Below are 17,221 nucleotides of genomic sequence, written 5' to 3' on the forward strand. Positions count from 1 at the left end.
ATCATGTCTTGCACAGTAAAATTCTTTGTCTGACTTTTGTGAGTTCACTGACTTTAGGATATGAAATATTTAATCACTGGAGTACCTCATTAACCTGGATTATTAGTAAGGCTGGATATCACTTTGAGTTATCACCACAAAGGATGATTAAGATCCTTGCTATATGTAATAAATTGCAGAACAGTCTAATGATGATAACCAATGCCATCATAATTGTATTGATAAAATGATACAAATGTATATAAATCATGGGGTGCCTTGAGGACGGGCCAAATGTGACATTTAATTTGTTTTTAAAAACCTTTTTTAAACTTAACATTTCACAACATCAAAAACAAGACGACATGCATTTGAAAATTAGACTTCAGTGAAAGTTACTTGGTTTATGGCTTTTTGTAGAGCGGTGACGCTGGCTGTCCCACATCTAACTACCTCTCTGCAGGAAGAGGTGTCAAATGTAGTAATATTGTGAAAATAAGATAACGAGACATATGTCGACTGTTTATTGAAAATCTTTGAGCTTTACTTTATTGTGCATTCATTGTTTATATTAAGTCATAATGTCAAATGCATGCAGTATATGACATGTTGTGAAGGAATTACATTCACTTTTTACATTTTGTTGGATGATTTCTGACTTCACCCTTTGTGTGAAAATATATAATATTTATTTCTTATCTCTTTAATTGTCCTGGTACCCCTTGGTGGGGATTCACCGACCCAGGGGCCCCCATCAAGCACAGACCTGCCCTGCGTGCGGGTTTAGCTCGGGAGGCGCACGGAGAGCCGAGCAGCCTTCACTCCATCTCACCGGTAAACCGACACCTGTCCGCCACCTTCCCCGCCTCCTCCCTCCTGTGTGTGCCTGTTGGAGCTAACGTTACTTCAGTCTTCCGGTATGAAGGACAACCAACAGGTGAAGCCAGCGGCTCCGGACCCACGCGACACGCCGACGAGCTTCGAGGTGACAATCCAGCAACTCAATGATCTGTTGACGGACGACAGCGGCTTGTACAGCTGGCCGACGAAACACTTCCATGAGGTTTACCCGAGGATCTACGTCGGCAATGCGTGAGTCATTGTTGTGATCACTTCTCTCCACAGACGTTAGAAACTACAGTGAACTCTCATATTCAGTCACGAGGCATAAACAATCCCCATAGACTCTGAATCACGCAAATAAAATGCATTATAATGCATTAACCACTAATGATACTATTGCAATATATTATAATGCGATGCTACATTGATATATCATATATAATAAAGGTTAATATAGTGTAGCAGTGTGTGTTAAAAAGAGTACCACAGGATGGATAGGACATGTTCTAGAATAATCTAGCAAATGAACGCCACGGTTTAAAGTATGGTCACTGCTGTTAGCTGCCGTCTGCTTTTCATAGTCATTTTTATTTAGTTATACGTTTTATTTTCCTGTTTGAGGCTGACTGTCTGCTAGACCACAAAAGGCAACTGTAGCCACGAGTGTAATATCAGACAGAAACTTGTTTAATCTTTCAAAGAGGCTGAGGAATGTTCTGAAAAGGCAAACAGACAGGAGAAGGCAAAGCTGGCATGGATGGAGGGTCCACAAATAGCTTGTTCACCTAACCTGGAAGTCTCCTGTTGATTTAAAAGAGACCAGACTTCCATGTCTCTCCTAAAACACGCACTAATTTATACATAATGTATTTCTATTATCCAGAATACTCCACATTCCATTAGGGTATTCTGGATTATAGAAATAGACCGGTCGATATACCACCTGACCCACAACAAATTGCAACAATAGGTTTTTCAGTGGTTTTCATTCCTACTGGATATACTGATCAACAGAAAAAAAGTCTACCAAAATCAGACCTCGGGAAATGGGTTAAAACTGGGTCATTTCCAAGATGGCCTCCGCCGGGCTTCAAAATCACTAAAACAGCTATAACTTCTTCAATAATTGTGATCGAAACATAATTATTGGTTCTAGTCCATGGTTTTAAGGATTTCATTGATGGATGTCATTTAATTTCAGATCTGGGCAGTATTTAACCTGAAATCCAAGATGGCGTCAAAAAATTAGGGGCGTAAAATCAATAGATTGCACATATATAATATATCCCCTATCTCGAAAGGCAATGATCTTTGAATGTGAAACTTCATCTGTAATGTTATGTCCGTTACACTGCCTCAGTTCAGTCCTCATCACTGTCCTTTAGTTCCTCAGAGACTTGACTTAACGTATTGTCACAACACGTCACTTGGCACGATCCACATGCAGACGTACATGGAAGCCCATTCTTTTGGCAGAGGATCAAGGTCACTCTCCATCCCCATCCAAACCATGACCTGGTAGTAAACTCGGAGACAATGAAACTTGGTGGCAGATTCTGTTGGGGGAAGATGTTCAGGTGTAACAAAAGACTTAGCAGCAGCGACCTTTTTGTTGAATATGCTGTGACGCATGGCTGCCAACATGTGCTCTCTCCACCAAGTATAACGGTCATCACTTGGCTGCCAAGGTTCTCTATTTCAGCGAGGCTCACGCCTCTCGAAGTGAATGTATCTGCACACATCTTGAGTACTTGATCATCTTTCACAAGTTTTTGAAAGACTGATTTCTTCCCAACGCCATACACACGAGACGTTGAATCACATCCTGTGAAGGAGTGCAGGAATAATATTTGGGTGCATAACTTATTCCCGAGAAGATGCTTCATCCGATTGATGTCGTATACTTTCAGATTGCTTATTGACTGGTTGTCTGATCTGAAATATAGTGGTTTCCAATCTGCCAAAGAGTAATGAAGCAGAAGCATCATTAAATCCATGTCCTCTCCGATTAGTGTGGTGGAATGCAGAATTGTGCTGTTTACTGCTGTCTTTGCAATGTCCACATCAGTGTCCCCTTCTGCCTGAATAACTGAGCAGCCCACTTTCTTCAGCTGATCACCTATTAAGGTGATTAGTTGTTGCTTGTTACTGCCGATGGATAGGAATTCATCTCTCTTTCCGTCAAATTCGGTTTCACCGGTCAACTTCACAGTCGGATACCTGTTGGTTTGTCCTCGTCTCTGCTGAGTGTTATCCTTTATCGAAGGACCTGCACCATAGTCATCAAATACAACGGTTGCTGCCCCATAGTGCCTTATTGTGAAGTCTGCATATGTTCCGGCTATTTTTCCATACGTATCTCCCTTCTTCCACTTGAGTTTGTGCAGCATGAATCCTCCATCAAGCACATATCTTTCAGTCTGAGGGTGTGCTGAAGGTGTGGTATCAGGTGCTCCTTCACATGCCAGTGTCTTGGTACAGTGGTCATTGACGGCTTCAGCGAGTTGAGGTTTGTCGGCCTTCCTCAAGATCTTGTTGTCCTCAAAGAGAGATGGTGGGTATAGACTGAGCTCATACCTCATCACTTCCTCAAGTGACAAATCACCTGTCTGGGATACCACCATGAATCTTTGGAACAGCAAGCTGGGATCGATGGTTCTGTCAGGAGCAACCTGGACAGCAGATGAATTTTCCAGGGTCTTCGCTTTCTCTTTCCTCTTCATAGAGAAGGAAAACACAGGTTGTCCAATCATTCTCTTGATGATTTTGTTCCCAACAGATTCATATTCATGCACGTTGATGTCTTTGTTCTCCACGATACCGTTGATGACATTTCTTAATGCAGGATCCGAGGAGAAGGGTGAAAATGCGCTCAGCTTCGTGCTTATCTTCGAGAGGTCGGATGTGTCTCTTTCAATTCTGGCACCCGTTGCTTCTTTATGCTGTTCGCTTGTTGTGTATGTGAGGTCGTTAAAGTCCTGCATGGCGATGTTGACCTCAGATATTATGGGGGCTGACATTGTCCACAATGCTCGCTCTTCCTCTGTCATCTTACTGCCATGAGTCAAGCCACCGGTGCTTTTTAGTGATCTCATGAGTGTTTGTTCAATGACTAGATCACAGCTGAGGCCTGCCCAAAACTGGTTTGTTCGCCGGATCACATGGTAGCCATCTTGAAACTTCTCATACACATCTGGGTGTTTTTTCTCCAGATAGGGGATATATTATATATGAGCAATTTATTAATTTTACGCCCCTAATTTTTTGCCGCCATCTTGGATTTCAGGTTAGATATTATCCAGATCTGAAATTAAATGACACCAGTGGATTGCCCACCCCTTAAATCCATGGACTAGAACAGGGATGGGCAAACCTTTTGACTTGCGGGCCACAATGGGTTCTAAAATTTGACAGAGGGGCCGGGCCAGGAGCATTTGGACACGCAATGTAATTTATCAAACTTGGAGATTGCGTCTGTTTTTTATACATTTCAATTGAAGGTGCAAAGTTAAAGAAATCAACATTTACTGGAAAAAGATCTCTTTCAACATTCAAAACATATTATTACCCAACGAAATACTCAAGCTCAATAATTTCTAATTGTTTTAAACCCCGCAAAATAATGGACGGATTGTCCTGAGAGATAGACTGTATTAAATATCCTGCCTGCAGCAGAAACTAGAAAGAGGTCTTTAAATTGAGAGCGATGTGCGGCGTGTTAATTAAGCTACTGTACCGCTGCTGTGCGTAAATGCGCACATTGCTCTTAATTAAAAGACGCTCCTCCAAACTTTCCATATGCATTTTTTTCATAACACAGTAGAGAAACTCACATTTCAGTGGGAACAGTGTTGTTGGTCTCCCTTTTTTGCCAGTGCATCAAAGTCTGGAGTTAGTTTTGTTGTGGCAATTCTCAGGATAGATCTGAGGTGTTGGTCAGTTAACCGGGATCTGTGACGGGCTTTGTTGATGTTCATGACGCTGAAAGTCTGCTCACACACGTAGGTCGAGCCAAACAATGCCAGCATCTTCTGTGCCGTCCTCCGGAGGTTTGGAAACGTGGCTTCGTTAAGTGAAGCATAAAAGTCATTCAGTTCAAGAGACTTGAACTTTTCCTGTGAGACGGAGTCAGACTGAAGATCGATCAGCTCCAATTGCAGCTCATGCGGTGCTGTTTCGGGGTCTTGTGACAGGGGACAGGACACCAGCTGAAGTGACTTGTCAATTTTTTCAAAATCAGAAAACCGACGGCAGAATTCTCTGTGCATGTCGTCCAGTGATGTGCAGTATTTCTTCACGTTTCGGATGGCCTCTTTCTACATGGCCAGTGTGGGAAAATGAGCGAACGATTTGTTTGACATTTGCCTGGAGAATAAAATCAGCTTGGATTTGAAGGCTCTCACATTTGTGTACATGTCGTGCACAAACTGATCTTTCCCCTGCAGCTTAACGTTCAGCTCATTCCTGTGTGACAATATGTCCACAGCAAACCCAAAGTCACAAAGCCAGTCCGTGTCGGTCAGCTCAGGGAATTCGTCGGATTTCCCCATTAGCTCCAAAAACGAGCGAATCTCCTCTTTGAGCTCCCACACTCGTTGACACACTTTCCCCCAAACTTAACCAGCGGACACGAGAGTGGTAAAGTAAGTCCTGGTGATCCGCATCGGTTTCCTCTAGGAACGTAATGAACTGACGGTGATTAAGTCCCCTTGCTCATATGAAGTTAACGAGTTTTACAACTGGATCCACGACATGATTAAGCTGCAATACAGACTTACACAGAGATTCTTGATGAATGATGCAGTGAAGAAAAATAACATCCTGGTCAGGGTTTTCTTCTTTCACTTTATCCTGGATTCTTTTCAGCAGCCCCACGTTTTTTCCAGTTAAATTTGGTGATCCATCCGTGGTGACACTGGTAAGTTTACTCCTAAGGCAGCTTCATTCTCTCGATGACAGCAGACACCTGTTCATATAAGTCCTCTCCTCGCGTTTTCCCCTTCAGCGATTCCATAGCTCAAAAGCTCCTCCGTTATCTCAAAACTGTCATTAATCCCTCGGATAAAAATTAGGAGCTGAGCAGTGTCTTTTATGTCGTTACTTTCATCCAGTGCTAGTGAATATAACTTAAAGGACTCCGCCTTTTTGTTTAACTCGCTGACCATATCTTCGTCAAGCAGTTCCACACGGCGAGTCGGCGGGCCGGATTAAAAAGCCTAACGGGCCGTATATGGCCCGCGGGCCGTAATTTTCCCATGTCTGGACTATAATCAATAATTATGTTTCTATCACAATTATTGAAGAAGTTATAGCTGTTTTAGTGATTTTGAAGCCCGGTGGTGGCCATCTTGGAAATGACCCAGTTTTAACCCATTTCCGGAGGTCTGATTTTGGTAGACTTTTTTTCTGTTGATCAGTATATCCAGTAGGAATGAAAACCACTGAGAAACCTTTTGTTGCAATTTGTTGTGAGTCAGGTGGTTGCTTGTCATAAATTGACTAAAATACATTATGTATAAATTAGTGCATTTCTTTCCTGGAACTGTCCCAATAACAGGTAGAAAGAGCTTATTTTATTTTTAAATAAATATAATTTTAAGAGTCGATTAAAAACATAATGCTTTTAAATGAATACCAAATTTAATCATCATGCAAGTAGCATCTCATATTTTGGACCAGAAGTGGACGAAGTACTTAGATCTTTTAAGTCAGTAAAACTTGTAATACTACATTGTAGAAATACTCAAAAACAGAAGTATTAGCATCAAAATGTACTTTAAGTAGAACATATTTTTATTATGCACATCTGCCCATTTCAGAATACATTTTTGATGTAATGTAATTGTCCATTACATGAAATGGAACTTTTTCTTCAGCATTATGGCATCACAGTGTAAAAAGACAGTACAAACACACACACTTCAGTGAGGGGCAGCTACAATACATAATACAAATATTAATGATGCATTCTCACTTTAATGATGCAGGAGCTTGTGAATTTCACCAAGGGTTCAAATAAGTTTGAATAAAATATGGTAAATTATTTGTATATTTTTTTTATTAATAATTTCAATCTAAATCTTTAAAGTAGCCATTAAGTATCAAATAAATGAAGTGGAATACAATGTTTGCCTCTGAAAGTAGAGTCCACCACTGCTTTGGACCCTAAAACTACTGAGAACTCCACCATACAGAATTTAAAAAGGGCACTCCATCAATTTCCGTCAAAGTAAGGTTCTCTAGTAATGGAGGAGGACTACTGAACCTGTAAACCATTGTTTAATGTCTTCTGTGACTCTGGAGGAGCTTTCCAAAGTTTGACAAGTTACCCTCATGTCATCAGAGTTGCCTCGGCTTGGTCTCTACACTAACTGATTAGCTTTATATTCATCATACAGACACAAGTGGTTTCAATCCTCTCCTCTAACTCTCAACAAAAAAGGGAATAAGTGTATTTTTCCAAATGTCCCCCCTCCTTGAATGTCATCAGCTGAATAAACAGCTGCAAGATCTCACAGGGAGCAAATATTTAAGGTGGTATGGCCCTACCTACCTCCTAATTGGCTCAGTAGGCTGTTCTCTATTGGAAGGCTGGATCGTCGCAGGGAGGTTCACAATTAGGCGGCGACCTCTAGTGGCCATAGCAATAATGACAAGAGATGGTTGGATCAAACAAACACTCAGGAGACCGCTGTCCTATCCCGTTTGAAACCAAGAGTTAACACATTGACTTATCTTAAGCAACCGTTTCCTCATCGTGCTGGAGGGTTTCCACCAGTTTATTGCAAACCTGTTGGCCTGCCGGGCCTACCTTGACTCCCCTCCGGGCCAAAGCATCAGGGATTTTTACATGGTTTTATTTTCAGATGTTTTTTTAAACTAAAGTGTGAAGTGTGAACGTAGCAGTGCGTGTACAGTTTAGGCTATTTGTTGGTGAATAATTCGACCACAGCTCAACATATACCTACATACAGTATGTGGAGCTTGAAAGAATACTGTATATTCCAGGTTTACTAAAATTGTGTTTTAAAAATTTGACATTGTTTTAAAGCTTTTAGATCTGACAAACAGGTTTTTCCCCAGCACAGCGAGTCAGCGCAGTGTAGAACGTCTCTCTAGTGCCTCCTTTATTCTGCCCGTCTTACTAAAGGAGTCATAATGGTTAGAGCAGAAGCATTTATTATTAAACATTGTGTCTTATATTGGTGTCCACACAAACACGTCGACACAACTCTGAAGTCTAATGAGAGAGCATGCACCCACGCACTAATCTCTTAGCTGGTGCATCTGTTTCGATGCATCTGTCCTGGTTCCACCATTTGGTCTGTAGCCTGGCTGACACATTTTTTGTGGAGGCGTGACGTTGCATGCAGAGACTCTATTTTTAGCTCTACATTAAAAAAAATAGGCAGGAGGTGCCAAGTGGTAGGCTACAGCAATCTCAGAGGTTCACGGTGAGAAGCAGCAGATCTCTCTTGTAAGAGTGCAGTACGTTTGTATGAAAGAAAAACAAAAAAAAAGTGCTGACCTTTTGAGGGGATGGACAGCCTGAATTAAAAAGGAAGCCATCGTAGCTTATTAGCTGTGTTGCACCACTCACTTTTTTAACCACCTCTGTCGGAGTATAAACTGCATTAGTAGCACGTGTGAACTCTATGGTGTTCATTTGTTTTGCTTACCAATCTGATGCAGGTTTGTGGCCATGAACGTGATGCGTCTCAAGCGCCAGGGCATCACCCACATCCTTAACGGCGCAGAGGGAAACTCCTTCATGCATGTTGACACCAACGCTGAGTTCTATGCCGGCACAGGCATCACCTACCACGGCGTAGCAGCCAGCGACACGGACCACTTCAACATCAGTGTTTACTTTGAAGAGGCAGCAGACTTCATCGAGAAGGCGCTGGCATACAAAAATGGAAAAGGTCAGAGGATAACAGAGCTAACTGAAGGTCAAATACCAATGATATCCTTTCAAAGAGGAACAGGAAATAGTTGCTTAAATCCTTAAACTGCTTTCACATGATCAGAGGTAGAACTGCTCTGCGCTGGCTGTGCTGCCGTTTTCCCATGGAGAGCACTCGGTGGCAATGGCAAGGGTGGCGCTTCCGCCTAGTCGGGCGGCACCGCTCGAAATTGCCACATAGCGCTGCGCTCAAAAGTTCTGATTATTATACAGAAACATGACTCCAAATTGTAACCACTCAACAGAGACTCAAATGCAGACACACAGAGCACTAGTGATAGCAGTGCGATACTGAAGCTTCGATACGTGCTTCAAACTCTGGACTACAATAGAACCACTGCTTCGAAGCTTGCTTCTAATCACGTGACATATGACGTCCGAAACAGTAACTGCTTAATTTATGAATCACCGGACTGTTTCGCAGTCCAATCAGGTGATTCGCTGTCACTGCCTCGTCTCACTTCTGACAGGTTGAGACAGTTTTGAATTTGAGCGCCTCAACACTTTATAACCGCTCTAAACAATGCACAATGTGTGGGTTGTTGTCGTAGTAGTATGCGTTATTGAGTAGTTGTTGGTATTGCATTTGTATTTGATCATTATGGAGCCAGCCAACTAGCGAAACAATTTTTATGCACGCCAGCATCATCTGTTGCTTGTGTGCAAGTAAAGAAACCAGATCTAAATCTCTTGAAAGAATAATGTACATCCCACATAAAAATGCGCAGCTCATAGAGCAGGCGTTCCCTCAATTAAAAGCTTGCTGCAGCAGCCCGGGGTTCGAATCCAACCAGTGGCCAAACTACAGGAGATGTTTGTATTTAAAAATAAAACCAGACAAAAATAATGTGCACTAAAATCAAAAGTGAATGTTGCTCTGTGTCTGCTAAATGTGTAAATAAGCAAGTCTTCACATACACATTAGCAATCAATTAAGGTGACAAATAGTCAATGTTGCTGCTATACACTGCCTGCCAGCCCTGAACTCAAGACAGACATAGTTAGCGACTAGCTGGTGATAATGTGGAGCATTAAGCAGCTGAAGAGCCAGAGTTAGTGAAAGCTGAAACTTAAGGGAAGGAGAGGGAACATTGCACATAAACTTGTGACCGGAAACACGAAATGAAATAATTTTGTTTCCAAATGAAGGTTTATGTTTGTCAGTGTCTGCACCTGTTTGTTAACACACATGGTAAGACAATGAAGAGGCCCAAAGAAATAAACAAATGCAGCTTTAAAATGAAATGTAATATCTCAGATACCAATGTGAATTTGGTCAAACATGAACAGTTGCACTTCTTTTCTTCTGCAGGTAAAGTGTACGTCCATTGCAGGGAAGGCTACAGCCGCTCACCTACCTTAGTCATTGCTTACCTGATGCTTTGCAAAAGCATGGATGTCCACACCGCTCTGGCCATGGTGCGGCAGAAAAGAGAGATCGGCCCCAACGACGGCTTCCTTCTGCAGCTCTGTCAGTTAAACCAGAGGCTGGCTGCTGAGGGAAAGCTCTGGAACAAATGAGGCGGGCAAGGAAGAAGATAGACCGTCCGTAAGAGAGAACTAAAGTACGCTCACTTTGTTTCACTTGTTCTACAGCTTTAGTGGACGATAGTGGAAAATGAAAGAGATTCTCTCTTAGACTGAGGCTGACAGCACTGAGTGTTTGTATAGTACAACATAATACACACACACACCTTTGACACTTACATTTAGTATTTGATGTGCTGATCATACAATGCAATGTGTAAATCCAGGTGCACTGCTTTCACTAAGTGTGTATATTCTGAATATTAGATTTATCTCGGTTCAGGATTTTTATTTTTTTATTTTATGTCCTTTGGTGTGTTTTCCTGCTGCTCACTATTCCAGAGAACAATATCAAAGTATGAATGGAATGTTACTAGATGTGATACTGTGAGCGCCTTCTCTCGTGCAGCCTTCTGTCCTTTCCACCTCTCGTCCTCCCTCCCCGCATAGTGCCCTTTGTCTTGGCTTCACTCTCAGTCCCAGCCACTGCCACGCGGTGGAGACTGTGATTTTTCATATTGAATCAGATTTCAGGGTGGATGATATTACAATATCAGAAACAAATTCTGAGCTGTATTACACTCTACCTGGAAAGCTGGAAATGAACATTTTATATCCCATTTGTTTAAACCACCACAAAACTAAAATGTGCTAAGCCTCCGAAAAACCATAGCCTATCTTGGCAGTTTTGCATAAGATCAATCAAACAAGATATAACATGTTGATTAGGCATCTGATCTTTATGCTGTGTCAGAACCAGCCAGGAACTCAGATCCAGAGAAATATTTACACCCAGATACGGAGGACAAGACTAGAGAATCTTCTGGACCTTCTGACACTGATGACAGTGATGATTGGAACGGGACCATAGAACCTCTGTCAGTTTAAACTCTGTCAAATGTTGTTGTATTTGTGTAAACTTTATTTGTATAGCACCCTTCATACAAGAATTGCAGCCCAAAGTGCTTCACAGCAAAAACATAAAAATGAGTACAAAATTACACCAAACACAAAGGGAATTTTCGGCCTCGTGTTGCTCGCCCAAGTTTGACCGTGGGATCATTGCGTTTATTTACGTTACTTCACTGCAGCGGCATGAACCCACAATAAACAGATTTAGCTGTGATTTAATTGCAATAAACGGATCAAAAGGATGACGAAATAACTACATCGTGATGCCGATTTGTAAAAAGTCTAAATGTATGCGTTGTCAGGTCTCTCCGTTAGACGACAAGCATACATTTTTTTTAAATGCTTTTTTTCTGAATGGAGTTTGGATCGATCAGGGATGTGCAATGCCAACAACACGCGTATTCTCGTCATTCGCGTTGCGTAATTTGACTGTATGTAATCGCACCGCACACAGCCAGGAGAACAGGTTGCTGTTTTTTGCTGCTTCAAGTGTTTGTGCTTGTTTCTTGTGGAGCTCTTCTCATTCTTAAATATGCCGTGTAATTATATGACCTGTGACTTTATGCCAACAAGTCCGGAGAGTGGAACCAAACCACTAAAGCCTAGATTGTAATTTCAACACTGCCAGAATGTGAGATATGTTTGCCAGTACTTTACACATTATTGGATTACTTCACAGTCGTCCCCTTTTGCATGTTAACATGTTAACATACATGTTAACATGTACTTTTGTATGTTAACATGGATGCGTTTTTGTCATAGTATATGTAGTTTTATATTGTACAGCAGCATGTTTTGTAATATAAGTGTTTGTGCCAAAATGTTGGTTATATTCACCGTAGCACAGGTATGTATATTTAATGAGTCATAGTCTGCTTTATTATGTGTGCATTGTTTGTCACAATGTGCATTATTAAGACTGTAGCTTGTGAATCATTATGCATTACTCAGTAGGATGTGATGTAATTGGCCATGTCAGTAGGCTTTCATTGAGTCTCACAGATTACAAGACTGCTTATATGAAGCGTAATTTATCTAATGACACTGGGAATTGTTGTAACTTTTTGCATTCATTCAGTAATAAACTGAAAATGACTGGCAGATGTTTTTGAAAGACTTTTCTTTTTTATAACAAACTATTGATTGCTGTGATGCCATTCAAAACATACTGAGCTTCAGACAAAAATAAGTGGATTGTTGACTGAGGCCACTTTCTAATATGATTTCACTTAACAGTAGTTTACCTCTATTACTTTGAAGATTTAACACTCAATAGTATACTGCCATACTAAGGCAGAGAGCAGTAAATACAGAAAAACATGTATTGAGAAAAAGTCTCAAAGGCTCAAGTTTTCAGACTGACTGGGTACACTTTAACATATAATTACTGTAGGATGTAATGTCTTCATGTTATGTATAGGCTATGTAGACATTTTGACATAGACCTTTATAAAAAGTTCAGGCAAAATGTCTTTTCTATCTGCAATTTAGCCACACCAGATCATGAATTCAACCTAAGTCAAACGCTGACATGGCGGTTGCTCTGCTAAGCTAGGCTAGTAGCCTAACCCTTTTTCTTAGCATTTAGTATTTACCGTCTTTTAGATTTAGCTGCTGCTTTAGGGCTAACAACGTAACATTACCATGATATTAGCTTATTGACATCGATGTATTTCAACTACAGGTCACAGCTAGGTGGCAAAGGTAAAAGTAGCTTTAGTCAAAGCTAGCCGTGACTATCTCACCAGCTAGCTTTAACTGGACTTTAGCTTGCTTGCTTTAGCTGTATTATCCCATGGCCCTATGTTCCCCTGCTTAATATGCTTGTAATATGACACATTTAAGAGACGTTTCAAAGGGTTTTATGTTCTCAGCAATGTTTGTTTATAGTGGTTAAATGTTGAAATCATCCACCTACATCTTTCAGCCTAGCCTACTGATGTTATACTTTTTGAAACCTGTAGCGCCCTCATATTTGCAGACATGTTTTTTCATTAAACATTGATATCTCCACAGTGGCTCAATGGATTTCTACTAGTCAAACCACATTTGTGTAGTTGACAGCTTGTTTTTTGTTGTTCTTGTGTCTGATTCTTAACTGAGTTTTGACTAAATGTGTAATTGCTGCATTTTGATTTGTATGGCAGGGTAGATGATGTAAAGCACTTTGTCCTGTAGAGGGAGCAGTAGGACTGCTAACGTTGTACAGCTACTGTTCAGCATAATTGTGAACAGAAATGTGCAAATGTCAAATGTGCTAATGAGTTGCATTATGGGATGTTTAGGATATAGTTTTTCTTTAGAGCTTGAACCATACAAGTAATTAAAAGTCAGGATATCTCTGCCTCAGCCACATCGATTTTGACCATTTTGTTTTCTATTCCTGTAAAGGTAATTTTTATCCTGACTTGTACTCTCCTATTCTTTTAGTATGCTCATTTATGTTTGTCCTACTTACAGTGATTAGGACCAGAGCACACTCTGGTCATGTTCCCCTTGTATTCTTGTATCTCTTAATGTGTCAGCTTGTATTCTTGCATCTCTAGATGTGTCAGTTTATATCCCTGTATCAGCTAGATGTCTTCTGTGCACTAATCAGTATTTAGCAACATTTGAATGACAGTTAAAATATAATAACTGAGGATGTTTTTGATTAATATTGCTTTTTTTGCCCATCAATATTTATATTATAGAGAATGAGATTATATAATATATTATAATTATAATATATTATATTATATTATATGAGAAATAAGATTTTAAACCATGTTTTTTTATTAAAAATAAAGATTTATCTTAAAATGAAAAATATGTTTTTTATTATAAATGTAAACACATCACTAAATCAACTGAATTGAGAAGATAATAAAATAAATAAACTATATAAATGTAAATAATAAAAAATTAGTAATTAAAAATGATAGAGCTGTGTTGCATTAAAATAAGAGTCAATTATACATAGCGAGGTGTATGAATTATGCTTTAATTACAGCATCAGCTCAAATCTGATCACTGTGTGGAAGCCATCATTTCCACTTCCTGTTATGTAGAACCTAAAATGTCAACATCCTCAACATGTAGATGTTACAAACATCAGCCACTTGTACTCTTCCACCCCCTCTGTCGCTGCATTTTGCTTCCCTCTAAATCCCTGTCATCCTACCAATAGTGTGTGTGTGTGTATTCCACAGGTTTTGGAGGTTGGGTTCCATAGTGGGGCCTCTCTCCCCTGCTGAAGTTTTGTCTCCTATTTCTCTTTTTCTGTCTCTTCTGGCCTCTAATCTGTTTTCTTTCTCAAATTTTCTCTCTCCATCTGTGTGTGTATGTGTGTGTGTCTGTGTATGTGTGTGTGTGTGTGTGTGTGCATGTGCGTGTGTGGCTGTCTCTCTCCTCTCTTCATCTCTGTCCTGATGCATGTAGTTGACGCAAGGTCGTGCCTGTTGGGAGAGAAGGGTAACTCTTACGTAACATCAGTCTCCATGAATGAATCCATGGGGGTGGGGCAGCCATGTGTTTTCATGTGTATGTGTGTGTGTTTTGAGGGAGTCAGGTGGATGTGTGTAATGAAGTATGACTGCACCATGTTCCTCAGTATATAAAACAATTTGTTCTAACTGGTAGATCCATTTTCAGCCTCTCAAACCTTACTGGCCTCAGCAGTGGCTCAATAATTACAAACTCATGCTGTACAGCTAAACATTGTTCCAACCGGCATGAATTAGTTTTAATTTGTTCGTGGAGAAACTCAATTTCTAAACATGACAAATGTGCATTCTCTGATGCACCAGACATCCAATATTTTCCAGTTGATGCAATTGTGCAGCCATAGTCACAAAGAGTGTTTGAATAGTTTTCTCAGTGCAAACATCATATGCCTTCAATAAAAAGCTGGAACAAGCTGATACAGAATATATATGATAGTTTGACAGAATTTTAATGCTAACAACAACAATGCTAACTTGCTGATGTTTAGCAGGTAATGTTTGCTACTACATGTTCACCATCTTAGTTTACCATGTTAGCATGCTAACATTAGCTAATCAGCACTAAATATCGGCGTATAGAAATGACATAATTTCTTAAGGTATTTAGCTGATCATCTGGGGAACAGTGGTTGAACTACCGACAGACCATGACATCACTAGAGCCCGCCGCTAGCATGGCTAAAAAGCACACGCATGAATACAGAACTTGTCATATCTGTGTAATGTCATATTTATGTCTACAAGGCTCTTGTAGCTGAATGGAAGAAAATCCCTACAGCCAGGTTCATAAATCTGGCGAAAAGCCTTCCCAGAAGTCTGGAGGCTGTTATAGCAGCACAGAAAAGGGACAGTTCATCCCAAAATCTAAAATACACACTGTTCCTCTTGCCTGTAGAGCTATTTATCAGTCTAGATTGCTTTGCTGTGAGCATGGCTAAAAAGCACACGCATGAATACAGAACTTCTCATATCTAGCTTCTTGTCCGCCTCATGGTGTATTTTGTAAAGCCAAATGGAACCAATGAAAATATAATGTGTCAAATCTTGACCTTAGCTATTGTTAAGTAGTATCAATAATTATGCCATCAGTTAAAATGAGTTGTTTGAGATTTCGGGAAAAACAGGTAGGCTACTGGCTCTCTTGCCGAGAGTTAGCTGAGAAGATAGATACCACACTCATATCTGTATGGTGAATATCCAGCTAATGACAACAGCTGGTTAGCTTAGCTTAGCACAAAAGCTGTCCAAAGCAAATTAAGCTAATTATAATTATATATATTTTTTTATATTCATTTGTATATTTAATTTGTTTAATTCCTACACAAACCAAAGTGTACAAAACACACCTTGCAGTTTTACCAGGCAGGAGTTAAGTGACTAAGTCTTGGCTGGATACAGTGAATTCCTAGTGTCCTATAATCTGTGAAGTAGCCAGGCTAGCTGTTTCTGGTATTATGCTAAGCTAACTGGCTGCTGATGTTAGCTTCATATTACTCAACAACAAAACATGATTATTTAGAATTTCAGTAGATAATATATTTTGTCCCAACAAGGATCTGAAATGATTCGGTTCAGATCATGGATATATCTTACCAGCTCCGAACATGATGATATAACGTGTTTGAATCATTTGTGCTTCAATCAGTAACGTGTTTATGAATTATAAGCAAGCATGTGCTTTTCTTTGCAAAAGGATGCAAATGATAAGGAATGTCAGTGAATATGAGCATCAACGAAATACACTGTTCTATTTTTAGAGCCTTGCTGGAAGCATTTTTCCTTTAGATGAGTGGAAAAATCTGTAATGGATGTCACTGTCTGTCAATCTGTGTCTGTGTAAAACTCTCTCTACGTCGCGCACACACACACCCGCACACGCACGCACGCGCACGCACGCACGCACGCACACACACACACTCCATGTCAGTCTGCAACATGTATAGAGCGTACCAGCTGTGCCCTTCTGTGTTTTTTGGGAGGAATGGAGGGAGGGTGGGTGTGCTGTGAAGGAATTTGGATTGGTGGAAAGCAAAACTGCTCATTGTTACATCATTACCTCCACAACAACGCTAAAACTAATTTGACGTTGACTGGCTTTCTGAGTCTCAGAGTTTGTAATAATTTTCAAAATTTAGCAACAATGCACCATAGATAACCCATTTAGACTGTACGGTATAACTATAGGGAACACTACATTTAATAATGTTTTAATTTAATATAGATAAAGAACATACAGTACATAGACAATTTTGGGCATTCACTGTTTATTAAATATGTATAATGTAATAAACAGTGAGAGCAAATAATTGGAAAATTATATTTCATGTGGCTGCATTTATCAAATCAATATCGTAGCAACTTGATTTGTCCTTTACATCAGACTGGGAGGTTTTACTGTGCGACACAGACAACAGCCTGTAGGATTACTTGTGTCAGTTGACAGTAATCTGAAGTGGTCTGCAACATAGCAAAGGTTAGTGCATGTAATCATTTAGATTTTTTTCATCAT

At 40.2% G+C, this 17,221-nt stretch overlaps 1 protein-coding gene across 1 annotated transcript; it reads left to right on the forward strand.

The window, feature by feature from the left end:
* The first annotated feature begins 711 nt into the window (after nucleotides 1-711).
* Nucleotides 712-13,240, forward strand: LOC115012366 (dual specificity protein phosphatase 3-like). Its single transcript, XM_029437950.1, has 3 exons — nucleotides 712-1,071; nucleotides 8,515-8,747; nucleotides 10,101-13,240. The coding sequence occupies exons 1-3, from the start codon at nucleotides 899-901 to the stop codon at nucleotides 10,307-10,309; spliced, it is 615 nt and encodes a 204-aa protein (XP_029293810.1). The 5' UTR covers nucleotides 712-898; the 3' UTR covers nucleotides 10,310-13,240.
* Nucleotides 13,241-17,221: the final 3,981 nt, after the last annotated feature.

This window comes from Cottoperca gobio, chromosome 8, assembly GCF_900634415.1.
Source record: "Cottoperca gobio chromosome 8, fCotGob3.1, whole genome shotgun sequence".
In the NCBI taxonomy this organism is placed as follows: domain Eukaryota; kingdom Metazoa; phylum Chordata; class Actinopteri; order Perciformes; family Bovichtidae; genus Cottoperca; species Cottoperca gobio.

Coding starts and splice junctions, on each gene's coding strand:
- LOC115012366 (XM_029437950.1), top strand. CDS start 899: ATGAAGGACAACCAACAGGTGAAGCCAGCGGCTCCGGACCCACGCGAC. Junction 1,072..8,514: donor AGGATCTACGTCGGCAATGC/GTGAGTCATTGT, acceptor AATCTGATGCAG/GTTTGTGGCCATGAACGTGA. Junction 8,748..10,100: donor GGCATACAAAAATGGAAAAG/GTCAGAGGATAA, acceptor TTTCTTCTGCAG/GTAAAGTGTACGTCCATTGC.